Source organism: Callithrix jacchus, chromosome 5, assembly GCF_049354715.1.
Source record: "Callithrix jacchus isolate 240 chromosome 5, calJac240_pri, whole genome shotgun sequence".
Lineage (NCBI taxonomy): Eukaryota > Metazoa > Chordata > Mammalia > Primates > Cebidae > Callithrix > Callithrix jacchus.
Genome location: NC_133506.1, coordinates 142,891,382 through 142,918,573, shown reverse-complemented (window position 1 = coordinate 142,918,573; position 27,192 = coordinate 142,891,382). Strand labels below are relative to the sequence as shown.

General features: G+C 43.0%; 1 protein-coding gene across 5 annotated transcripts in view; it reads left to right on the top strand.

Moving 5' to 3' along the window:
* Positions 1–27,192, top strand: part of SACS (sacsin molecular chaperone) — a 102,530-nt gene that overhangs the window by 46,289 nt on the left and 29,049 nt on the right. For 3 of the 5 annotated variants that reach the window (XM_035302338.3, XM_035302335.3, XM_035302336.3), the window contains exons 3-6: positions 10,232–10,382; positions 16,113–16,200; positions 17,969–18,054; positions 21,116–21,227. In XM_035302338.3, the coding sequence (XP_035158229.2) occupies positions 10,232–10,382; positions 16,113–16,200; positions 17,969–18,054; positions 21,116–21,227 (437 nt within the window). Of the gene's footprint in view, positions 1–9,861; positions 10,150–10,231; positions 10,383–16,112; positions 16,201–17,968; positions 18,055–21,115; positions 21,228–27,192 lie in introns of those variants that run through there. The other 2 variants (XM_035302340.3, XM_035302337.3) reach the window with 1 other exon arrangement.

The window sequence follows — 27,192 nt, the reverse complement described above, 5'->3', positions numbered from 1 at the left end:
AACATTTGAAGTAGTTTGGGAAATGAGCAAAATGTAAGATTTTAACAGATGAAGCTTCAATTCACTTGTAATAACGGAAAGTCCATTTTGCTTTTCATGGATCCATCCCCAATTTTCCTTTAAAATCTCCCCTGACCTACAAAAAATTAGCCAGGCATGGCATCAGGTGCCTGTCATCCTAGCTACCTGGGAGGCTAAGGTAGAAGAATTGCTTGAGTCTGGGAGGCAGAGGTTGCAGTGAGCCAGGCTTGCACCACTGCACTCCAGCCTGGGCAACGAAGTGAGACTCCATCTCAAAACAAAACAAAACAAAACAAAAACCCCAAAAAACCCAAAACTCCCCTGACCTATTTCTAACTGGCCTTTTCCTTGTGTCCCCTCCAGTGGTGGATGCCTGCCAACTACTATAATTGTTCTACAGAACAGCAAATGCGTGCAGCCGTTTATATTCTCATCTGTTTGAGGAAGACTTAGCATGCTTCTGTTTTAATAATAGGCAAACAAAATTAATCGGGTGCTATTCTTCACAAGTGCAAAAACCTGTCATTTTGTGGATAGGGTTTCTATGATTCATTTTTCCAAGTTATCGTGGCAAAGGCTCTGCACAGCACTAAAATGATGATAACCCATTGAACTGGTCATTGACAATATTACCCTAAGTCCAAATACTTAGAAACGGGATTTACAAAATTGTTTTTATTTTAAAAAATCTTTAATGAATGTAAGCAAGTAACAGTAAAAATAAAATATGATAAATAAACTCATGTTTCTCAAGTACTTCCAACCAGAGGATGTTAGTTTAATCAAATTAACTTTTAGGGATTCTGAGACAGCCACCTCAAAACGAAATAAAGGGCAGTGTGTTTTTAGACAAGTAACTCCATCCCCATTTGTGACTGTGATTAACTGAAGAGAAGTAGCTAAGTGTAAGATCATACACGTTTTGCTGAATGTATGTATCTCTATTCTGTAATTCATGTTTGTATATTGATCCTGTGTAGGTTAGTAGGAGTGTTTGCCTGTGTGTGTGTGTGTGTGTGTGTGTGTGCGCGCGCGCTCGCGCGCAGGCGCCCATGCTTTGTGCTATCCATGTCTGGCCAGACTGTGAGATTGCCAAGCGCTGGAAACCACAAAACAGTGAGAAGCCCAGGGAAACACCTCTGAACACTGGGCCCTGATGAGTGCTGAGCATGGTCTTTAGAATCTCAAGCAAAGGGTTGAGATTATAACGTTCCTGACTGTCTCTTTCATCATGTGTAAAGTAGAAACAATAATGCCTCTTAAGATTTTAGTGAAGATTAAATAAGATAGTGTTTATAAAGCATTTAAGGTTAAATAATAAGCATTTTTTTTGAGACGGGTCTTACTCTGTCACCCAGGCTGGAGTTCAGTGGCATGGTCTTGGTGTCCAGGGTTCAAGGAGTTCTAGTGACTCAGCTTCCCAAGTAGCTGGGATTACAGGTGCGTGCTACCACTCCTGGCTAATTTTTGTATTTTTAGTAGAAACAGAGTTTCACCATGTTGGCCAGACTGGTCTTGAACTCCTGACCTTAGGTGATCTACCCGCCTTGGTCTCCCAAAGTGCTGGAATTACAGGCATGAGCCACCACACCTGGCTCTTGCAACATCTTATAGAACATATGGAAAGAGAGTGAGCTGGCTATAGCAGCATGTAGGTTAAACTGAATCCATGCTAATAATTAGTGCATTTTAATAGAAGCTCAGCTGCAGATACAATAGTAGGAAACTTATGACATAAACTTGTGAAACACTCCATCATAAAACTGATTACATTGAAAAAAGGAAGCAGTATAAAAAGGGAATAGAACAAAAAACGCCAAATATACTCTGAGGCACTTGCTCCTTTTTTCTATGTCTCCCAACTCTTGCTGCTCTTCCAATTAGTTCATCTCCCCTCTGCTTTTCCTTTATTTTTCTGAGTTGTTCTTGATGTTCTGCCCTTCTCTGTTCTCTCCCGGGCTCCCTGGTAGTGCATCGAGGGTGTGACCTCAGCTCTCCTGCCTGCTGCTGGGAGAGCTTGGACAGATCACGGTTCTAAACTCACTTTCTCACCTGTACAGCTGGACATGGTACCACCTTCCTCCCAGGCTTACTGTGAGGTGGTAGGAGGCACTGACCTGGGAGGTACTCAGTTCCTCTCCTATTCATTCATGTCATAAAACGTGAAGTACCCACTCAGTGCTAGGCACTGGTGTCCTAACAAAGGAGCCGGGTTCCTGTGCTCAGGGACTGCTCACCTCGTGGCACAGCAGCCAGGCAGGAATTACACAAGGATGGGTTCCTCGCGCTCCCCTCACTCTGGGCTTCGTCTTCCTCCTTCCCTCCCGCACCGTCATCTGAACACTCAAGGCCAGTGCTGGAAAATAGGGGGAGCAGGCAAAGGGAGTCTTGTGCACCTCAAATCTCTTCACCTTGACCTCACCTCCTCTCCTATGTGCCCTACTCTTTTCATCACCCTGTCCCCAGTTCTGTGGAGTTTAGTAAACGTTAACTGTGCACATTGCTTGTGGGGCCGACACTCTGCTGGGTGCTGAGAAAGTGAAGATGATGGGAGTAACAGCAACACCTCTGCCTGTAAGGAGACTGAATAATAACAGCAATAATAATAAAGCTGTCATTAGTTGAGCTCTTAGTAGGCGTCAAACACTTCTTATTGGCCGGGCATGCGGTAGCTCATGCCTGTAATCCCAGCACTTTGGGAGGCTGAGGCAGGCAGATCATGAGGTCAGCAGACCAGCCTGGCCAATCTGGTGAAACCCCATCTCTACTAAAAAACATCAAAATTATCTGGGCATGGTGGCACGCACCTGTAATCCCAGCTACTAGGGAGGCTGAGGCCGGAGAATCACTTGAATCCGGGAGGTGGAGGTTGCAGTGAGCCAAGAACGTATCACTGCACTCCAGCCTGGGAGATGGAGGGAGACTCCTTCAAAAAAAAAAAAAATGTTGCAAGAGAGGATGCTTAATGGTCATAGATGTAAGAGGAACTCACAAACCTCATGTGATTTTAATCTTCCTTGAAATGGGGGTGCAGCTCAAGATGTGTCCCTACACTATCCAGAAGCCCAAGCCACGTTTTTCCTTTCTAATGCTAAGTCCTCTCGCATTACTCACTGACTTACGTAACCATGACTGTATTTCCAGCTCTCACTGGTTAATTTTGCTTTGGCAGAGCTGTCTTTGAATAACCCAGGATTTCTGGCAACCAGACAACAAACTCATTATAAATGACCAGTAGATTCAAAAGCATCATGTAAAGTCTGTACAATCCTGTTTTCTCCTAAGTGTACAGCACTCTAGGGAATTCATAATGCCCTCTTTGGAAGGAGAAAAGGCAGAAATGCTGACTCAGAAACATGACCTCATTTCCCAAAGCATGTTTAATGCCGCTAAAAACAAAAGCAAAGCAATTTTGTCTACCTGAGCACAAAGAGAAGAAAAGTTTTGTCATTTTTCTGGCGTATGGTGATTGAATGTGGCCTGTCCAATAAATTCCACTTGGACCAGGGGAATAACCCACAGATCTAGTCTTGGGACTTCTCCGTGCCAGGCAGGGATGTTGGAGCCAGGATCCAGGCGCCCTGTATTTGGTTCACCCCTGGCTCAGAAGGAGACAAGGCCAGGAGGAGCAGGCAAGGGGGTGGATGGGAGGCTCGCAGTGCTGGTGCCTCTTGGAGCATCTGGCCTCCCCCAACCACAGATGCTGGGGTTGAGATTGAATCTGAAGGACGAGTGGGCACCAGGGAGGGAAGGAACACATAGGCACAGGCCATAGGAGAGCTCCGAGAGTGAATGTGAAGCTGGAGCCTGGCTGCAAATGTGGTGGGGAGGAAAGGCAAGTGCAGCGCACTGGATGTTCTGATAAGATTTTACTTTATCCTGCTGATGTATGTATTTGGGAGCAAAGATGTCCGTTCTGACCACTCTGGTAGTGGACTGAGAGCACTGTAGGGAGAGAGTGAAATAAACCAATCGCTAGGCTCCACAGAAAAACCAAAGTTTTTCATTCCGTGTTTTCATTCAAATGGTTTTGTGCCCAGAGGTGGTCCAGGAAAAGCCTTTGCATTCACATCAGCTACACTGGTAATTTGCTTCAGGTGTAATTCACATACCATAAAATTTACCATTTTAAAGGGTACAATTCAGCCGGCTTTAAGGATGTTTGCAAAATTGTGCACATTTCACCACTGTCTAATTCCAGAACATTTCCACCATCCCCCAAAGAAACTCTACACCCCTTAGCACTGCCTCCTCATTCCCTCTCCCCACAGCCCCACTAAACTACTTTCTGTCTATGGCTTTGCCGATTCTGCACATGTCATATAAATGGAATCAAACAATATGTGGTCTTTAGTGACTGGCTTCTTTCACTTAGCAGAATGTCTGCAAGGGTCCCCCATATTGTAGCATGATTCACTATTCCATCGAATTCTACTGTGAGTTTGTAGTTTTTCTTCCAAGAAAACCAAGAATAGTACAATGGCACAGAGGCACAGAGATCCAGGGTGTCAGGCCTGGAAGTCCAGGGTGCAGGCAGGAGCGAACATTCATTCATTCACAAATTCAGAAATATTTACTGAGTACCGGTGGTGGTACAGACTGAATGTTTGTGCCCCTCCACCATTGATATGCGGAAGCCCTAACCTTTGATGGGATGGTATTGGGAGGTAGGCATTTGGGAGGTGATTGGGTTAGATGAAATCATGAGCATGGGGCCTCTGTAATGGAACAGTACCCCTATAAGAAGACACTCCAGAGAGTTTGCTTCCTCTCTTTCCCTACACTCACACAAAGAAGGGGTCCTGTGAGCAAAATCAACAGAAGAGGCATAAGAATAAAATATGCCTTACCTGGACCTTGATCTTGGACTTACAGCCGCCAGAACTGTGAGGAATAAAATTCTGTTGTGTAAGACACTCGGTTGATGACATTTTGTTATGGCATCCTGAGCAGACTAAGACATTAGGTATGCCAGGCCCTATATTCTAGGTGCTGGGGAGAGAGTGGCGAATTACACCGTGGCTTTGCTCTTACGGAGCATACAACATAGTGGGTTGAGATAGACGCTGTATAGAGAAATAACTGAACATATCAGGTGGTGTGTACTGCGGAGAGGTATCAGGTGAGTAGAAGGGGTGAGAAGTACTGGAATGGCATTGGGAATGTCATGGTTTCTCGGAAGGCCTCCAGGAAAAGATGACACCTGAGTGCAGACATGAAGGAGCTGAGGGAGTGAGAAGTGCCATCTGGAAGAAGATTGGGCAAAGCCAGGGGAATAGCAAGTGCACAGACCGGGGTCAGGGTGTGAGCTTTGGCATTCAAGAACCAAAGCATGCCAAGTGTGTCTGTGGTGGAGTGAGCTGGGGGTGTGGGGGATGAGGCTGCGAAGAGCAGGACTGGCCACTAAGGCCTTGTAAGCTAAGGTCTCTGCCTCTCACCCTGAGTGACATGGAAGCTCCAGGTGCAAAATTTTTCATCTTCGGCTCTCCACTTAGTGATTTTGGTCTAGTTCTGTCTAGTCACACCTCACTGAAGGTGCCACCTGCAGTCTGCTCAAGGCTGCTCAGTCTTCCTCAAGGTTGCTCAGTCTTCCTCAAGGTGCCATCTGCAGTCTTCTTTCCTGGTGACCCAAATGAATTGGATCACCAATTTATTTCACGTATCAGCATGCGCTGAACTCAAAATTGTCCAAACAGTATTTGTAGTTGAATATTTGTTCCCATAAAAACCTAAGGACAGGAGAAAGGAGCCACCGATGGGCAGGGGGAGATGGTGTGGGGAGCAGGGTGCGGGGAGAGGGGAGGTGTGGGAGTGCCCCAGGGAAGCATAAAAAGAAAGCCAGTGGGGAACCAGTAAAGCCAACTTGGGAAAATCACTGGTCTGTTCTTTCAAGATGAAGTGAATCTGATGGGAAGCTGTAATGGAGAGGGTTTATCAAATATAGCCAGGTTAGTAGCACAGGACTAAGAGTCTCTTTTAGATAAGTGTAGAGATGCGTGGCTTTCTGCCAGCTGAGGCAAAAGTTATGAATGGCGCCATGTGACATTCTATTCTGCTCTGCCGTCGAGGGTCTGGGATGCCACCTGCCATCCCTCTCCCGATTGCTGTGTGTGTCCTGTCATTCCTGAATGGGGCATTTCAGGTATGACAGGAGCCCCATGGAAATACGGAGGCTTCTTCTCATTTATCTTGTGCAGACCTCTCTGGGCACCGACAGTTGGAAGTCCCATGGCCAGCGTCCACCAGTGATAACAGTTCATTATGACTCAGAGCACCTATCTTGTGTTAAGACCTCTTTTAGGTTGTGAGAAACAAAATAGACACCAATTCCAAACCTGGCTTTGTGGCAGTTTGGGAAATGAATTGGAGAGGAGGAAACTAGAGGAGACAGCACAATTAGGAGGCAGTTATGCTGATGTGGAGCAAAGACGATGAGAGTGTGAACCACAGCAGCTGCTTCGGGCCCCTTGCTTCTCACACAGCCTTTTTCTGGGCAATATCAGCTTCCTGCATTTTACATAGGCCTCTGCTCAAAGGAGCTCTCTAACCACCTGTCTTCTTTGCTCTGTTATCTTGCCCTGCCCCCTTAAATAGTACTTATTCCTAACTGACATCATAGGAAGAATTTATATATTATTTGTTTGTATGTTTGTCGTTTGTCTTCCTTTCCCAGAATGTAAGAAGGAGATTAGGAGCTTTGGTTATTTTTTTGTCTTTAATAAAATATATTATTGATTGTAGTCTGGGCAACATAGGGAGACCCCATCCCTATACAAAATAAGATAATTAATCAGGTATAGTGGTGCACACCTGTTGTCCCAGTGACTCTGGAGGCTGAAGTGGGAGGATCACTTGAGCCCAGGAGGTGGAGGCTGCAGAGAGCTGTAATATGCCACTGCACTTCGGCCTGGGCAATGAAGCAACACCTTATCTCAAGGAAAAAAAAAAAAAAAAGGACAGTATTGATTTAATAACTACTGTGAGTCCAGGTCTTGACGATGAGATGTGAAGAGCCTGCAGCTGGAGTCTGGCCTGCTGCCTGTCCTGCTCTGCCACTTCCCAGCTGTGACTTTGTGCAGGTCATTTCACCCCTCCAACCCTCAAGGTCTTCACTAAAGTTGGAGTCCTACTTCTTTTTTGAGGGAACTCATGTACTTCGTGATGTTTTTTGTCAAAATAATCCTGTCACGTATTGGATAACATACACTAGAAACCATCATTGTATGCTTAGAAACTAGGAAACAAAACCCACAGCATGTGGGGACTCTCTCCATAAGATTGATGATGAATGCCTTGTTAGCAACATTTTGTCGCTTTGGTCTTGTTCAATTACTGGTTGCCCAAGTTCGTCTGTGCTTCTCATCGATTTTTTAAGTGTTTCTGAGCTACCATTAAAAAATTAGTATTTTTAAATTGTAAAATACACATGCAATTTACCATGTTGACCATTTTAAAGTATACAGTTCAGTGATTTAAAATATATTCATAATGTGCAAACATCAATACCATCCATCTCTAGAAGTCTTCCATCTTGTAAAACTGAAATTCCGTCCTTATTAAACAAGTCCCTTATTAGGGACTTTGTTTCATTTACTGTGGTATTCTTGGCATTCTGTATTTCCCATGCCGAGTAACCCTTTCAAATGAATCCTGAAGACACTTTGAATTTTAGGTGTTCAAAGCTTCTTTCCACCCACCTCCTTCCCCAGAGGCATCCACTCTACTTCTAGTGAATACCTCCTGGTGAAGTCATCCTTTCTCTCTCAAGTCTTTACCCCACCCCTAGTTTCCACTGTCTTCACATCCTGTTTGCTTGGCTCCCAAGAAACAGTGTAGAAGCAGGAGTTTATTGATAAGTATTTTAATGGAAGGATTTAGGGGTGAAGGATTTGTCCTGGTTATGCTTTGACGCTACGGCAAGAGCTGGTTTCCAGGCCTTGGGGACAGCTGCGTGGCCCAGACAGAGAAGAGAGCTCACACCCTTTCCATTTGTTGATATTCTAATACGTTTGCTTGTACAGATTTGTTTGATTATAGAAGTACATTTTTTTTTTTTGGAGGCAGACTCTCGTTCTGTTGCCAAGGCTGAAGAGCAGTGGTGGGATCTTGGTTCACTGCAACCTTCACCTCCTGGGTTCAAGCGATTCTCCTGCCTCAGCCTCCCAAGTAGCTGGTCTTACAGGTGTGTGTCACCACACCCAGATAAATTTTCTATTTTTAGTAGAGCCGGGTATCACCATTTTGGGCAGGCTGGTCTCAAACTCCTGACCTCAAGTGATCCACCTGCCTTGGCCTCGCAAAGTGCTGGTATTATAGACATGAGCCACTGTGTCTAGCAAAGAAGTACATATTTGCCCTTTAGGGTTTTCTAGCCTTGTCTTTATACTGAATCACCATATTCTCCTCTAATTGACAGAGCATATTTACTTACTCTTCCCAAGTAGGAAGAAGCATGCATGACTTCCATCATTTTCTTTTTAACTGTGGTAAGAAAGATGGAACAGCTATAGGACATTCTCTGTATTTACTACTGATGATGAGCTCTGAGTAATAATATGTTTTGGGGGAAAGGGAGAAGTGGCAATTTAATGATTATGTATTTTTGGTGGCAACTCTAAAATTTAATTCTGTTCTACTCAAGATATTTAAAATAAAAAGCACAAGGCCCAGTGCAATGGCTCACGTCTGTAATCTCAGGACTTTGGGAGGCCGAGGTGGGCGGATCATGAGGCCAGGAGATTGAGACCATCCTGGCCAACATGGTGAAACCCTGTCTCTACTAAAAATATAAAAATTAGCTGGATAAGGTGGCACATCCCAGCTACTTGGGAGGCTGAGGCACAAGAATCACTTGAATCCAGGACGTGGAGTTTGCATTGAGCTTAGATCATACCACTGCACTACAGCCTGGCCACAGAGCGAGACTCTGTCTCAAAAAAGAAAAAGAAAAAGAAAATAGTACACAAGTTTACTTGTTCATGATGTAGCCTTTGAATTGCCTTAATATATGTCGCTTTTTTTTTTTTGGCAATGTGTATCATCTATACCTGTGAGAAATAAGCCAAAGGAACAGCCTGAGGTTTCCCAAAGCCTCTAAGCTTCACATGCTTTCAAATTACAAGGCAACTTTCCTTTTCATGGGGCGATTTAATCAACTCTAAGACTCACGTTCCTGCTTTCAAGGAGATTGCCATTGTGATGGGAAGACATTCAGGCTACCAACAATATAATATTGTCAAAATAAATTACAAATATTTGTAACATGTCATAGGATATATTTGTGTGCATTCTGATCTTTGCCGCTGGCTCGCCTTCCTCCAGCAAACTGAGGCACTGATCCTACTTTTGTGCCTCAAAAACCGAACACAGAACGAAACCATGGAAGACACCTGTTCTGTAACCAGCACGTTCCCTTCTCGGAGGCCACGATAGATCTTACTGGAGATGCTTCCATGGAATGAAAGTAATTAGAGCTGAAGGAGACATAGGCCCTAGAAATGGCTAGTTCTGCATTTCAATGCCCTGTTGAGCTCTAAAAGGGACAATGCACCTGTCCTCTAGATGTGCGCTATGGAGACACCCTTGTTGGGTTTGCCTTCTGGCAGAGGCTCCTCGGCAGGCGGAGCGGGGCCTGGAGGGCGGGGCCTAGTGGGGGAGTGGGGCGGGGCGGCTCCTTCGCTAACTGTCTGGATTGGGTGAGGAGGCCACTCCCTGGCGGGCGGAGCCTGGTGGGCGAATGGGGTGGGGCAGCTCCTTCGCTAACTGTCCGGATTGGGCAAGACGGAGCCTGACTGGGCGGGGCCGGGATGGGCGCTCCCTTGGAGGCGGGAGAGGCGGGGCGGCTCCTCAGCTAACGGTATTGGCGGGTGGGCGCGTGCCCGCGGGCGGCGCCTGCGGGGCCCAGAGTGGGCCGTGAGCGCGCCGCCCCAGCCCCCGCCTGCTCCTCCGCTGCCGCGGCTTCCTCTCGCGTTGCCCCTGAGCGCGGGCTGCTGCGTCCGGGGCTGCGCCATGCGGATCCCGTCCTCTCGGCCCGCGCGGGGCCTGTGGGCGCGGCGGGGTCGGCCGTAAGCAGGCGCCTGCGTCCTGGGCGGGCGCGAGCTGCGGCCAAGGAGCCGCGATGGGGGAGAGGTAACGCGGGCCAAGGCCTGGCGGGCGCCGGGCGGGTGGGTGGTCGCCGCGGCCCGGCTGAGCGTCCCTTTGCTTTCCACAGGTGGGTCCGGGTGACCGTGCTCCCCGGCTGCGTGGGCTGCAGGACCGTGGCGGCGCTGGCGTCCTGGACCGCGCGCGACGTGAAGGAGCGCATCTTCGCCGAGACCGGCTTCCCGGTGTCAGAGCAGCGGCTGTGGCACGGCGGCCGCGAGGTAGGCGGCGACTGGGGGCGCTGGGCTGGGCTCCGCCGCGCGGAAGAACGGCGGGCGCGCGGGGCGCGGGGCGGCCGGCGCGAGTGACTCTGGCATCGTGGCCGCCTGTGTCTATCCCGAGTTGTGGCTTTCCATCCCTTGCCGTTTCCACTTGCATCCCCCACCCCGAACCGTCCCATTTCGTCTGAATCTTCACTTTATGAAACTCAGACAGTTTTTTGGTGGGCATTGTAGTCAGAAGTTTTTTTTAGACATCATAATTGAAGTGACTTAATCATTACTCATTTTTTTTCTATTTATGTAATACGTTTAAGTGGAATGCTGTCAGTGTCTTCACCTTTGATATCTTAGAAGTTGTTTCTCCATTTTTGGATACAGAAATTTAGCACTGAAAGAATCTTTAGAGATAACTTAATATAGAACCTATTATCTTGGGGAGTAAACATATTAACACTTCTAAAGTGCAAATGACTTGAAGGTCAGAATTTTGGAAAACAAGAATATTTCATATTGTCATGTATTCTTTAAGTTTGGTAAAAATTGTATAGCCTTCTTGAAGGGGGAGTTTAATTGAAGACATTTTACTGACAGTTAACTTTTAAAACAATTCTTTTATTCTAATAAACAACTACATATGATAACATCATTTCCAGCATTTAAAAGAGTCACAAAGAGCTTAACAAATAATTGAATGAGGACTTGATTGTATAGGATGACATTTCAAGTGTTGGGCTTCCTTACGACCCGATACAAATATTATTGATGAAGGAGTTGGTATCTGTGATTTTTCCTCCTCCAGTGTAATCCTGACCTTCTGTGTACTTGAGTCAGTTTTCTGGTCCTTTGCCCTCCTTGACACACATTTATTATTTGTTTTCATGCTCCTGGGGCGATTGATCAGTCCTCCTGATCAGTTCCCCAAGGTGTTCATTGGCATGCAGACATTGACTTGGTTGAAGGCTTTATTATTTATTTTTACTCTCTTAAAGAGTTCAGCTTTTTACTGAACATGCTGTAAAAGAGATTGGGTCAAAAAGTCCAAAGCCATGTCATCACCAGAGTCCTCAGATTCTTTGTGTCCACTTCCTTCTGCTCAGCTGGAGCAGTAGCAGCAGCCGAGGGTCAGGACCGCCTGTGGATGAAGCACTAGCTGCTAGAGCAGGTCCTCCAGCCCCTACATTGCAGAGGAGGCTCCTGATGTTGACGTTGGTTGGCCAGAGCCTCTACAAACAAGCCACGCCAAAAAGGTTCAGCATATCCCCCAGCTGCTTTAATGAGGGCATTGATCTTAACCTCCATGATGGACACGTCATCCTAGTGTAGAATGAGGGCCCAGTGGAGTCTGCAAGGGCAAGCACCGAGACAGAGGCATTTGAGTGCTGGGCTAGCGCAGCTGGGCCGGGTGCTAGTCACTGGATGAAGTGAGGGCCTCACTCCCGCATGGCCTTAGCTTCATCCTCTCCTCAGCCTTTTGCCCTCGGTGGCAGTTGAGGAGAGGCTGATTGAGGACTTCAGACAGACTTGAGAAGGAGCAAAGTTTGTCATTCTTACTCCTTTCTCCATGCCTGCCCACATTGCTTAACCTTCTGGGTCTATACCCACTCTTTGGTTCCTCCTCTGGTTGTACTTGGTTATCTTGTCCCCTAGATGTGGTTGACTGAGCCCTTCCCCGAGAAAGGCTCAGTTGTGGCTAGCCTTGCCATTAGAAGTGTTTTTGCAGGTGTCTGTGCAAAGCATGGTTATGGGATGGTGAAAGCGGCAGGGTGTGCAGAGTGTTTGGGATTGGAAGCTGTGGGTAGGTAGACAGGGGTCATCTAAGTAGGATCCTTTTGTCTTGGTATGAGATAATGAGGTTCTGGACTGTGGCTGTGAAGGTGAAACCGAAGGAAAGGATAAACAAGAGACTTTGTAAAAGGCAAAATTGCCCCAGTTTGGTCAGTTTGGTACCAGATGGATGTGGAAGTGGAGGATGGGTGTAGAATAAGGTGGAAGTCAGACCAGGAAAATAAGGGTTTAATCATTAGAGATAAGCACCTACAGAGGGGGAAGTGTGGTGACTAGTTTGCTTTTATATATAGTTCAGCTGTTGGTGAGACATAAAGAAGCATCTAGGAAACTGCAGGAAATGGAGAGGTGGGTGCCTTAGGTCCTACTTCCTGTCCTGCCTATGTATACATAACAGATGCCAAATTAATTCACGTGTTGGGGCCTGATTTTTTATTTCTAATACGAATGAGATGAAGCTAATTCTAACCAATCCTAAAGTCTCTGCTAGATAGTGATATTCAGGAGGCAGCTGCAAATCTGGAACTGAAACTCAAGGGAGAGAGGTCAGGCTGGAGATAGTAACTGATGCTGGGCAGGCACATTGCTCCTTCTGTAGTTTGGTAAAATTTGTTGAGATTACGCTTATCATTTATTGAGCCTCTGTGTTAGAGATACTGTTCTATGCATGAGGGATTTGTCTTGGAGTAGGTGTGCTGTGCCATTGCTGTACAGTATAACGTTAATTTTTTAAACTTTTTTTTCCTTCTTAGGGATTGGACTCTAATGTTTATAGTTTATTTTAGCCTAATTTGATTCTTGGTGCTTTTGGGGTGAAGACTCTACATGAGTTCTTAGTTATAGAGTATCTTTGTACACTGGTTTTCTCAGATGGTGGTTGCAGTAGTTTTGTACTTGGGGTCTGGGTAAATTCACTGTCTCCTATGGGGTTGGAATGGCAGGGATCTCTTAAAGCTTATTTTGTTTTCTTGTGGCATACACTTTATTTATTTAATTTTCTTTAGCATTTTATTTACTTAGTTGATGATTCAGGTTTCAGGCCTATAAGGGAAGTATCCCTGGGTAGGCACTGGTTGTGGCTAAAGCAGGTGGATAGATGCAATATCCAATGGGGGCAGAGGTCCCAGGCTTGAAGAAGGTGGCTGGGGGAACCCTCATCTAGATGTGCTGAGGTTTTATCAGGGCGAAGACTAGGAGCTACCTCAGCTCCCCTGCCATGCCAGCAGGAAAGCTGTCTACCTGACAGCCTCACTCCTGTCCCAGTGTTCAGTTATTTAGATCAGATAGGCACCTCTTTTCATCTGTAGGAATGTCGATGTTGCAAGTAGAGAGGAATTGCGACTCTGCCTCTCCTGCAGGCCTGAAACTGAGGAGTGTTTCCCCCTGTGAAGCTGCACTCACCAAGGATTGTTCCAGGAAGGGTGTCTATAGGTGCATACTCTGTTGCCCAGGGTGGAGTGCAGGGGCATGATTTTAGCTCACTGCAGCCTCGAACTCCTGTGCTCATGCAATCCTCCTGCCTCAGCCTCCTGAGTAGCTGGGAGTATTGATATAAACCACTGCATCCAGCTAATTAAAAAAACTTTTTTTAGGCAAGGCGTGGTGGCTCATGCCTGTAATCCCAGCACTTTGGGAGACTGAGGCGGGTGAATCATGAGATCAGGAGATGGACACCATGCTGGCCAACAGGGTGATACCCTGTCTCTAGTAAAAATACAAAAATTAGCCAGGTGTGGTGGCACGTGCTTGTAGTCTCAGCTGCTTAGGAGGCTGAGGCGGGAGAATCGCTTGAACCTGGGAGGTGGTTGCAGTGAGCCAAGATTGTGCCACTGCACTCCAGTCTGGGTGACAGAGCGAGCCTCTGTCTCAAAACAAAAAAAAACAACTTTTTTTTTTTTTTAAAATAGAGACAGTATCTGTGTTGTCCAGGCTGGGACTTTCTTTTAATAATTATTTAACTAACAATAGGATGATCATTTATGATGATATCATTCAACCAGAGAACAAGAACAGTGTCAGTACCTACCTCTGTTCTTCTCCCCAGCCTGTATGCCTGTCTCTCTTCCCTGACCCCTTTGTGCTGATTATTCTTGTGCCCTTTTGGTAGTTTTCATAGTTCTATAAATGTGTGCATGTGTGTGTATAATTATGTTTATAGAGATATGTGTTATGTTTGTGTATATATGTGCATATATGTTTGTATATGTAGCCTGAGTATGTAACCTAAACAACATGCTATTTACATTTAGTTATTTTTAAACTTTATAAGAAACATTCTGTATGTAGCAACTTAGAGCCAGCTTATCTTATGCAATCATATTATTATTAGTCTAAATTTGTGTGCAGTTTAGTTAATTCATTTTTAATTGTCTATAATAGTCATTTATATGTCACAGAATTCGGGTTGTTTCTACATTTTTGTTGTGAACAATGGTCCTCCTGTCTTTTTTTCTGTTTGCCGAAGTACCTGTGCAACAGTCAACTGGTTTTTATAGGCTTGCTTTAATGGTTAGGGGGAATATATGTATAAAAGTGCTTTATAAGCTGGGACCTGTAACAGCCTACTCAGCTTCATGTTTTAGAGATGGGGACTAGAATGAAGATGATGTACAGAAAGTAAGAAGACCAGATGGGGAGTTGTTATAAAAATCCAAGAGATGTTAAGAGTCTGTACATCTGGACATTGTGAAGAGCAAGTTAGATTTGAGAGAGACTGGAGGATGAACATGCCAGGATCCAGAGATTAATTGGACATGTGGTTTGGAGGGAGAGACACATTTTCTCTGTCATAGCTGAAATGTCTAGGTAGATGGTGACATTATTAACTGAGATACAGAAGAGACAGGAGATATGTATTGGAAGGAACGTGAATGAGTTCACCTTTTGACAGGTTGAGCTTTAGAACCTTGGAGGGCATCAGTGTGAGAATGTGGTGGATAGTCAAAAGTACTGAAGTTTGAAATGGTAAGGGATGGCCTTCACATCCTGCCAGGGAAGGGTCAGTTAGGAAGGTCGCCCTTCTAGTGAGCTTTTGAATCATGTTTTGCAGATTGTTGACCTGTGAGAGGTCACTCTGTAGGAACACTGAGGGAGGGACCCTGATGGGGAGAAGGTTGATCTGGCTTCAGATTATTTATGTTATTTTTCAAAAAAAGTGCTCTGTTATACTGCTCCTGTGGGTTACGGTAACACATGTTGCACCCTGCATTTATGAGAAACAGAAGAATTGCCAAAAAGAAAGCAAACCTCAAGGCATTTTTCAGGAAAGTTATAGACCAAGGCAGCTCAGGCTGGGAAGCCTCATTCTTCCCTTCATTCTGCATCACACTTTTTGTTTTTGTTTTTTCCCAAAATATGTCTAGGAATACTTAACAGTGTTTTCCAAAATATGTCTAAGAATACTTTCCCATAGGGTGTTCTTTCATAATAAAGAAAAAAACTTCTGCTAAAATTTGGGAAATATTATTTAGTATAATTGTTTCTAAGAAAGTTACCATATGTATGAATATGTTAAGTTTCCTGAAAACCAAATTATTCCGACTAATTTAAAAACAGAATTCTTTTTGGTCCTCTAATATGTGTTAAGATCTCATGAAGCCTTGTTATTAGCAGTATATTTTGGAAATGTTGATCAGAAGGAGGATTTTGTTTATGTTAATGATCCTGGTTTATCATTTAAAAATTTAAATTGTGTTACTGGAGAAATGTATTTATTTGTATCTATTTGTAATCACTTAAGGAAAAATCTTTTAATCCCTTAAAGTTTTAAATAAAGTTTTTGACTAAATCTCTGTTCTCTGGAATATTCACTTCTCCAGACAACTTACTTCCTGATAAGAAGATATAACAAGCATTACTTTAAGTGAAAAAATTTGATAGAATGTTTTGAGTTTACAGTATTAGAGACTATATTGTTTTTTGTAAATCTTCTTTTCTTTTTTTCAGTTATCTGATTGGATCAAGATTGGAGATCTGACTTCTAAAAATGGTCATCTTTTTGTAAACCTTCAATCAAAAGGCTTAAAAGGGGGAGGTAAAATACTGACTTTACCAGAAGTATATGCCATATTGTTTTGCATAAAGATTGAGTTTGTTAGTTTTTTGAGACTGAGTCTTGCTCTATCGCCCTGGCTTGAGTGCAGTGACACAGTCATGGCTCACTGCAACCTCTGCTTCCTGGGTTCAAGTGATTCTTGTGCGTCAGCCTCTGTTCAAGTAATTCTCGTGCCTCCCCAGTAGCTGGAGTTACAGGTGCCTGCCACCATGCCCAGCTGATTTTTGTATTTTTAGTAGAGATAGAGTTTCACCATGTTGGCCATGCTGCTCTCAAATTCCCGACCTCAAATGATCCACCTGATTCGGACTCCTAAAGTGCTGGGATTATAGGCATGAACCAGCACTCCTGGCCAAGACTGAGTTTTAACAAAGAAGCAGGGAGTAGAATGGTGGTTGCCAGAGGGTAGGGGGAGGGAGAAATGGGGAGGCATGGGTCAAGGGTACAAAGTTTGCTATACAAATAAATAAGATCTGGAGATCTACTGTACAATACAGGGCCCATGAGTAACAGTACTGTATTGTGTACTTTAACACTTGCTAAGAGGGTAGATCTGATGTTAAGTGCTCTTACCATAAAAGTTTAAAAAAGCACAACAGAGGAGATGGAAGGAAACTTTTGGAGATGATGGAAACGTTTATGGTGCTGATAATGATAGTTTGATGGTTTCATGGTACATACTTATCTCCAAATGCATCAAGTTGCAAAATAAATATCTACAGCGCTTTTATGTCAGTTGTGCTCAATAAAGCTGTTTTAAAAACGATTGTTTTAAAAATGAAATGAAAGCGTACACCATTGGGATACAATGAGGGGATGTCAGGGCAAGAGGAAGACAAGTGCGGAGGGAGCTAGTTATAAGAATGAGTGGGATAGAAGTCTGTGGAAACAGTCTCGTTTGACCTTGGCCTCAGTGCATGGTTTTACTGAAATGATGCAAATAAATTTATAGTGACAATTTTGCTTTTTAAAGCAGAGATTTCTTTTTACTGATAAACAGATTTTTGAAATGCTGTGTGTCTGAGGCATTACTTCCTTTTTTCTCATTCTTCCTACAGCCTCCTGTCACCTCTCTGAAGGTAACCTGGTCAGTTGGTGTAGGAGTATCTAGTTTAGGCAAGGCTTGAGGTTACTTGAAGTGGAGAGCCGTTGAGACAGTGACTGCTGAATTTTACAACAATGAGAACTCTGGCTGAATTTGAGAATATTAAGAATATGATAATAGGCACCACTATCTCTGGCTTATTATTTGTGGCAAAGAGCCACTAAATAAAACCATTTATTTTATTTGCTTTGGAAAATAGCAACACTCAGAAGAATCAGAACACTGGTTGAATTTGAGACTATTAAAAATGTGATAATAGGCACCAATATCTCTGGCTTATTATTTGTGGCAAAGAGCCACAAAATAACACCATTAATTTTATTTGCTTTGGAAAATAGTAACACTCCTCCCCATTGTACCATGCTCTTTGTTTTTGAATTAATAATAGTTATTATATTTTTGAACATTTTTTGAATGCTTATTTGTAGTCCAGTTTAAAAATCTTGAGATTTGATAAAATTGACTCTGCTTTGCTTTCTGCCGAATTGCTTAGTCAGGTAGATTTCTGTACCGGAGTGCTGCAGTGAGATGTATGCAGCTGTATCTTGTATAGTTATGCTATATCTTGGATTCAAGTCATGAATTGGTGACAGGTCATGGGATTTTTTTTCTAACCCATTTAAACTGTGTTCGGTATTTTAGGTCGATTTGGTCAGACAACTCCACCACTTGTTGATTTTCTCAAGGACATTTTGAGAAGATATCCGGAAGGAGGACAGATTCTTAAGGTGGGGCACATGTTGTGTTTCTGTGTGATTTACTTGTTAAAAATGAGATGAAGTAAATTTATTTAGAAGTCCTGTTAGTGTTTAAATTTTTAAAGTGTTGTCTAGATTTGAATGGCTGTATTATACCTCTGTGGCTGCAGTATATATCAGTGCATAGTTCCATTAGAGAATGGAGTTGGTATAAATATGTGAGGTTTCTGAGGCAAAGAAACGCACTAAGCTACTGGGCACTGTAATTAGCAGTGTCACTCCAGGAATGTTCTGTGTAGAACATTGTGCAGGGTGTTACACGTCAACCAACCCAGCAGCCAAATACATTCTACAGTTAGACAGGCTTGATGAATGCATGCCCATTGGACTCCTGATTTTAGAGGTTTGCTTTTTTGGGAGGGCTTATTTAATAGGATCATTATTTTATTATTTCCTTGTGTCATATGGTTTTTAGTTTGATTATACTCTTTATACAAAACAGGTCAGTCATGGTGACTAACACCTGAAATCCCAGCACTTTGGGAGGCCAAGGCGGGCAGATCACCTGAGGTCGGGAGTTCGAGACTAGCCTGGCCAACATGGCGAAACTCTGTCTCTACTAAAAGTATAAAAATTAGCAGGGTGTGGTGGTGGGCACCCGTAATCCCAGCTACTCAGGAGGCTGAGGCAGGAGATTCGCTTGAACCCGGGAGTCAGAGGTTGCAGTGAGCCAAGATTGCACTGCTGCACTCCAGCCTAGGCGACAAGAGTGAGAGTCCGTCTCAGAAAAACAAACAAACAAAAATCAGAAAAACCAGTAACCATAAAAGAAAGCAATGATAGAAGATACTGCAAAAATTAGATTTTTTGTTTAATAAGAAACCTCTTTAATTGTCGAAGTGGATCAGTTGTTATGCATTTTCCTTCTCATTAGCTTGTTTAGTGTTTATTACCTTCAGTATCTTGGCCCTGATTATGTTTTTTAGTTTAGATTGTAAACTGCTAGGGAATCAGGACTGGGTCTCTTTAACGTAGGGAGTCATGCTCAGGTAGGCACTCACTGAGAACTGCTGTGTCTTTAGTGATTGTGGTAAGATTGGGCTGTTGAAGCAGTTGCAGTCCATTTTTCAGCATAGGCACCAGTGGTTCACATAAAGCACATTTGAAAACTGTATTTGTATTGACTTATTAGGAAAGTGAGGATGGAAAGAGTATTGCCTTGAGGTGGTTTTGGGGTAGAAAGAAGTGAATAGAATAAATTTAAAATGAAGGTATAGCGGTAACAGGAGTAGGGTGTCATTTGTTTGTAAGTGATGGGTGGGATCCTTGCTGAGAAACAAGGAAGGTCTGACAAACAGCTGAGGGCTACAACTTCCACTTTCCTTCTTATAGATACATTTGTATTGTAGCCAGCTCAATGTAATCTTTGTTCCTTGGATGTTTTAGTAAATTTGACTGTTTTAAATTTAATAGGAGTCTTAGAAATCACCAAGACCTACACCACCACCTTCAATGTTGTTTGTGTTTGCTGAAACAGGTCCCAAAGTTCTTAGTGACTTGCCCAAGAGCAAATACAAAATGTATTGTTGCTGCTTCTCAGAGTTAGTGTACAATCTCTGAGGATTACAGTTCAGGGGAAAAGCTTCCCATCCTGTTTTTCGTTTAACTTGAGAATGATTGGAACCTGGGACTTGGGATTTTATCTTTAGTTTTCTGCCTCTCTTCTCCCTAAACTACCTGTAAATCACAAATAGAGACCTGAATGAAAACAGGGTCGAACATCTAAACTGCTGTCATTTTGTAAGTTTACATTGTGTTTTACTGTCTATTTGATACTTATTTCCATCCTTCATATTATAATATTCTAATGTAAATAAGATTGTTAATTTTTAGGGATTCTCTGGGATTGAATGAGGCCTAAACAATTAAAAATCTCATGAGAAATAGTTATGTAATAAGGAGGAATCAGTAGCTGATAATGAGGCTGCAGGAGGCATGGCCTAGCTGTTCATGTTTCGGATGGAATAGCTGATGGGTACCACACTAGCCCTTTGGGATGTACTGGAACTGAACATGATCTCAAAACTGACTTTTCACTTCTGCTCCTTCAGTCTTCTTGTAGTTGTTTCATTTCATGTGGACATTGTCTCACCTCTCTCTTCTGATGTAGGCATCACTGTTAACATTGCTGTAGTATCAGTTAAAGCTCTCTTCAGTTATTGCCCATCTCTACCTCCAATTTAGTGATCCCAAGGTTCTGGGGAAGTAAAAAAGCTCTTTTGATGATCATGGGGTTGGATCTTGGAGCTGAATCTTGTTTCAGATTCTGGAGCTCCCTTCAAACTGATCAGAGCCCAGCGTGATGTTGGTAGGTGTGCAGAAGTGATTGGGGTTGTTAGGATTGGAAATTTTGTTGAGGCAAATCTTGCAGTTTGCCCTTTCCTTTCTATATTACATGGATCTGGTCACCCTTCTACTCACCCACCATTCACCAAACAAATGGCAGTGCTTTCTTCTTCATGAAAGGAATGAGTCAGTCCTGACCATCAGGAAGCTTTCAGCTTAGTGCAGGACAAAAACATGTTCATATCTCAGGCTCTCTAGAAAGCAAGGGTACATACAGATTGCTATTATTTGGTTTTATTGATTCCCTAAGAAAAGGTAAGTTTGGTAAGCAAATGATTAAAAAAAAAAGGTCTATTTTTGGCAACTACTCAGGTTTAAGTTACCTGCCACACAGGACAATATGTACAGCTTTTGGAAATAGAGTAATTTCCTTTGAACAAAAGCTTTGGATAGATTGTAAATATGAGACAGTTAAAAATAGGGCCCAGGATTAATTTGCTAAGTGATAGCAAATTAAGACAAACTCTAAGTGCAAATAATTGGAGAAGGACTTTTCAACCATACTGTCACATGTGTGTAACAATTACTTTCAGTAGTAACCTTGCCGGATCTTAAAGGTAATGTTGCAAATAGTGGGTTTCCTTTATTTAAGTATATTGACTTTTTAAATATTGTAGAAAAATACAAAGATGGGCAGTATATTACTATGCTATTAATTACTATTTGTGGTATATTTTATGGTTAGGAATTAATTCAGAATGCAGAAGATGCTGGGGCCACAGAAGTTAAATTTTTATATGATGAAACTCAATATGGAACAGAGACTCTTTGGTCAAAAGATATGGCACCATATCAGGGTAAGAATCAATAATTAGGAATAAGTTTAATTGTATGCACTAACAGGCAGTTTTTAATTATTTCTAATGCTTTGTTTAATGAACGAACAGTTTAATGATCATTTGTACTTTTTGGCATGTTTATTTCCACTTCTTCAGATGTTTTTTTTCTGCTTTTGGTGGGAAGGTATCTCTGCCAGTTGGTATTTTTAGAGAACAAAGAATAAAATCTGAAAACTCAAAAAACAAAATGGCAAGTGTAATGACCAAAGCCTCTTATTCTATTCAAACAACTCGTATTTTATGTTATCAGTAGGCTAAAGGGACATCATTTGTGTATAGTAACACTTTCCTGCATTTGGGTAGCTGTTGTGAGAGGCCATGCTTTTGTGTATTTTCGTTTTAGGAGTACTGTTTTGAAGTTGGTGGGAAGAAAGATTGAAGGAGAGGAGAGAACAAGGAAAATGAGAGGAAAGATGATAAAGCCATAAACTAATAAATTACTGATTGAATAAGAGAATCATAACCAATAGACTCCTAATATCTCACTTCTACTCTGGGGAGCTTTGTGTCAAAAAGAATGTTCATAAATTTTAATGTACTTCTGGTTGGGTATGATGGCACCCGCCTGTAATCCTAGCACTTTGGGAGGCTGAGGCAGGCGGATCACCTGAGGTCAGGAGTTCAAGACCAGCCTGGCCAACATGGTGAAAACCCATCTCTACTAAAAATACAAAGATTAGCCAGGTGTAGTGGTGGGCACTTGTAATCCCAGCTAGTCGGGAGGCTGAGGCTGGAGAATTGCTTGAACCCGGGAGGTGGAGGTTGCAGTGAGCCGAAATTGTGCCACTTCACTCTAGCTGAGGCAAAAGAGTGAAACTCCATCTCAAAAAAAAAAAAAAAAAAAAAAATTAGTATACGTCTGAAGTCATTGTGAATGTGTGACAGAAAGTTACTGAGAAAAAGTGGGATCAGTTTAGACTTTCTGAGACAGCTTTTTAAAGAGATGTAAGTCATGTATTTTTAAAAAGGCCAATTAACATCGTTAATTAAAAAGATAGCTTATGTTATGTCTCATATAGTCATTCTTAGCTCACATTTATCATTTGAAAGTTGTACTTTCTATATTCTATAAAAACGAGGTATGTGGGACATAGCATCAAGAGGTGTGTGTTCTGGTCCTGACTGCTGCTACCTTAGTGATGGACTGGTCATCGCAGAGGTCAGATCATTTTTATAAGAGGATTAGCTTGCACGGTATCTTGTCTCAAAGAGCCTATGACTTAATGTAACATTGGATTCAAGGGACTTCAGTTTAAGTCCTGATCCTACATAGTACTACCCTGTTGTATAGCCCCCAAGGCACTGGTGCACTCAATGGCAGCTCTGACCCCCATACTGACTTACTGCTTGCCTGCAAGTTGTATAAGAAAATTTTTCTCCCAGATATTTTGAGGATTATATGAGATTATATATGTGATAATGTTTTATACCTGGTGTCCTACTGATGATGGATGTGCTGTAGTAAAACTGACAGTGTAAGGAGGTCGTATGATTTTTTTGCTTCTAGCCTTGACTTCACCTTGTTTTAAAAAACATTTGAAACTAGATAATTGTCCTGAGTTATGCTGAAGTATATTTAGAGATGGGTTTCTTAAAAGTGGCCAATTTAAAATAGATATGGTCTGGACATGGTGGCTCACGCCTTTAATCCCAGCACTTTGGGTGGCTGAGGTGGGCAGATCACCTGAGGTCAGGAATGCGAGACCAGCCTGGCCAATATGATGAAACCCCATCTCTACTAAAAATAAAAAATTAGCCAGATGTGGTGACAGGCACCTGTAATCCCAGCGACTTAGGAGGTTGAGGTGGGAGAATCGCTTGAGCCTGGGAGGCAGAGGTTGCAGTGAGCCGAGATTGCACCATTACACTCCAGCCTGGGCAACAAGAGTGAAACTCTGTCTCAAAAATAAATACATAAATAAATAAAAAATAGTCCAGGCGCGGTGACTCAAGCCTGTAATCCTAGCACTTTGGGAGGCCGAGACGGGTGGATCATGAGGTCGAGAGATCGAGACCATCCTGGTCAACATGGTCAAACCCTGTCTCTACTAAAAAATACAAAAAATTAGCTGGGCATGGTGGCGCGTGCCTGTAATCCCAGCTACTCAGGAGGCTGAGGCAGGAGAATTGCCTGAACCCAGGAGGCGGAGGCGGAGGTTGCGGTGAGCCAAGATCGTGCCATTGCACTCCAGCCTGGGTAACAAGAGCGAAACTCCATCTCAAAAAAAGAAAAAAAAATAAATAAATTAATTAATTAATAATAAAATAAATGTGGGCCATGCACAGTGGCTCATGCCTGTAATCCCAGCACTTTGGGAGGCCGAGGCAGGTGGATCACCTGAGGTCAGGAGTTCGAAACCAGCCTGTCCAATGTGGTGAAATCCTGTCTCTACTAAAAATACAAAATTTAGCCAGGCATGGTGATAATGCACACTTGTAATCCAAGCTACTCGGGAAGCCAAGGCAGGAGAATTACTTGAACCTGGGAGGCGGACGTTGCAGTGAGCTGAGATCTCACCACTGCACTCCAGCCTGGGTGACAGAGTGAGACTCTGTCTGAAAAAAAAAATGTGGATATATTATATAAAAGGTGGCAGTGATCTTTGATCTCTCTATTTAACAAACATTTATTGGAAAGCCCATCAGGCTCTTGTGTGTTTGAGAATGTCTTTCGTTTGCACTCAGATGTGAGCAGTCATCTTGTGTCATGGCTTTTTTCCTTTACTGGCACTTCGTTTTACAGCCAAAAACTCTTAAGGCCAACTTTTTTTGTTCATTTTTATATAATGAGATAATAAAAGACTCAGATTGTCAAATCACATGCACAAGGATGAGAGCTCTCACTCAGTATGACACACTTTACTAAGGATTTCAAGGACATGGCTGATTACAAGACATAGGTGGAGGAAGCATGGAGAGTCCCTTCGTGCTACACTAGGGCACACCTTGGCCTGGATCTCATGGAGCTGGTTTCTGAGTGATGCACACAGACCACCACTGACACAGCAGAAGCTATTTCAGTCATAAAACATGTACATTATTTTCTCTGATAATCAACATAACTTACAACATTTTTGAGGGGATTATGCCTCATAAATGTATGAATTGCAAGCTTATTTCCAATAAGCAACCTTCGTAAAGTATCCAGTAGCTAAGGACTCTCTTCCTAGTAAACACTGTGTGTGTGCTTGCCTAGAGGTCTGTCATCAGCATGTTTGCAATGAGATTTGGCTGGGTCATCTCTTTCTTTCTTGGGTATTCCCTGGAGAAAGGGGGAAATAGACTGCAGGTCTGCTGCCAGCCCTTTCCTTCCCAGACAGCCTTTTTATTTTTCTCTCAGGATATTTATTCCTTCCCACCCTGGCCCAGACAGATGTTTGCTCATGTTGCCCAGGCTGGAGTGCAGTGGTGCGATCTTGGCTCTCTGCAACCTCCGCCTCGCGGTTCAAGCGATTTTCCTGCCTAAGCCTTCTGAGTAGCTGTGATTACACATGCCCACCATCATGCCTAGCTAATTTTTTATTTTTAGTAGTGACGGGGTTTCACCACGTTGGACAGGCTGGTCCCAAACTCCTGACCTCAGGTGATCCACCCTCCTCGGCCTTTTAAAATTGATCTTGATAATAGAAGCAGAGAATGAACCTGTGAGACTAGTTGATTAGAGCAAAGGCAAAATACTGCATCTCTCCTAATTCCAGGATGAATATGATCAGAATTATACCTTGATTAAAAACATTAAATGTTAACTAGATTCTTCCTGCCCCCTGACTTCTCCAAGTTCCCTACTGAGGAGAGCTGTCCGTGTGCACTGTATGGTTCTGCCACTGAGCAGCCAGGGTGTAAGGAAAGCTCCAGGTCCCAGAGCACAGGACAGCTGCACTCATATATGTATCCTCTTTGCAGGAGTTGCACTGAAGTTGTAGGATGAGAGATAGCCATTCTGATAGTCAAAAAGCCTTGGAGAGTGGGGGCTCATGCCTGTAATCCCAGTACTTTGGGAGGCTGAGGTGGGTGGATCTTCTGAGGTCAGGACTTCGAGATCAGCCTAACCAATATGGTGAAACCCCATCTCTATTAAAAAATACAAAAATTAGACAGGTGTGTTGGTGCGCGACTATAGTCCCAGCTACTTGGGAGGCTGAGACGGGAGAATTGATTGAACCCAGGAGGTGGAGGTTGCAGTGAGCTGAGATCGTGTCACCGCATTCCAACCTGGGTGACAGAGTGAGACACTGTCTCACAAAAAAGAAAAAAAAAACCTTGGAGATTGGAGATCTGAGGGGGATTTTTTTTTATGCAAAACACTTAGTTATTTGCATTTGTTAAGACAAGGGCCTATAATTTTGGAATTTAACAAATGCTTTCTATAAGCAGGCAGTAAGGGGTCAGCTCTCCAGTGTTCCAGTTGACAGTGGGAAGGAAGGTGGGTGTTTCTTCAGGCAGGCGGACTGTGTTCCTGGTAATGTCATGTGGGTGTGTCCCCTGCTGAATTTTTAAAATTTCTGTCCACAGACCCTGTAGTTATTCAGATTCTTCTGAGATTCTGGCAAGAGGTTCATTTTCGAGCCTGGTGTTCAGTGTTGTGACTTTTTGTGGTCCTTTTTTTTTGTCTTTGTAGAGTAATGGACATTTGGAACCAGACACTGCTTGCTATATGCCATTTTAAGTTAGTTGTTGGGTAGGAACAAAGTATTTACTTTATTCCTGTAATATTTATGTAAAATTATATGTTACATTACATATAGACTGACAGTATCATATAGTGAACAACAGTAATGGTAGCTGATGTTTTTAGGGTCTGCTTTGCTGGGCTCTGGGTTGAGCCCCGTATTTGTGCTGTCTCATTGGGTTTTCAGCATTCTTACAGTGGACAGCCATTCTTACCCTTGTGCAGATGAGGAAACTGAGCCTTGATGGCTTTAGTTTCTGGAAGTGCTGTAGCTGTGACTGGAGAGCTGTGCCTGACATCCTGACTCCAGAGTCCCTACTCTACTCTGTGATTGTCCTTTTCAGAAAGCCTTTGCAGCCTCGACTGTTTGCATATTCCAACTTTGACTATTTTAAAAATAGTAATCATGCCATTTTTGTAAAACAAACTAGGTCACATCCCCATGTCTGTCCTTGAATTGATGGGAGCATGAGGAGAGGCTTCTGGGGGTGCTGGGAGTGCCCTATATACCTCATGTGAGTGGAGATGACACAGGTTCATCTGCTTTGTAGGAATTCATCAAGCTGCATCCTCAAGATCGTCATACTTTATTGTATATATGTTACACTTCAGTACCTTTTTGAATGAAAAATATTAATCATCTTTAAGGTATGATGAGTGAATATAGTTGAATATATTCAAAGAATGTTAGAGATTCTGAAGATCGGCCTCACAAAATGGAGTTTCAAAAATACTTTGTGCAGAAATATTTTATAAATATTACTTTTTGAAGGAATTACTTTGGAGATGGGTGATATTTTACATAGATAGGTGATATAATTGCAGTATTATTTAAACATTTGTCACGTTAATGGTTTTAAAAATCATACAAGTAATGCCTTGTATAGAAAAATCTAGAGGCTGATGAAAAAACAAAACTTCAAACACTTATAAGGTGATTATTAATCTTACTAAAGGATTATTTTTCATATTATGAAATAATAAGATTTGTTTATTATTTTTTATTTTTTTGAGACAGTTTCGCTCTTGTTGCCCAGGCTGGAATGCAGTGGTATGATCTTGGATCACCACAACCTCTGCCTCCCAGGTTCAAGTGATTCTCCTGCCTCCGCCTCCCGGGTAGCTGGAATTACAGGCATGTGCCACCTTGCCTGGCTAATTTTGTATTTTTAATAGAGACAGGGTTTCTCCATGTTCATCAGGCTGGTCTTGAACTCCTGACCTCAGGTGATCTGCCCGCCTCTGCCTCCCAAA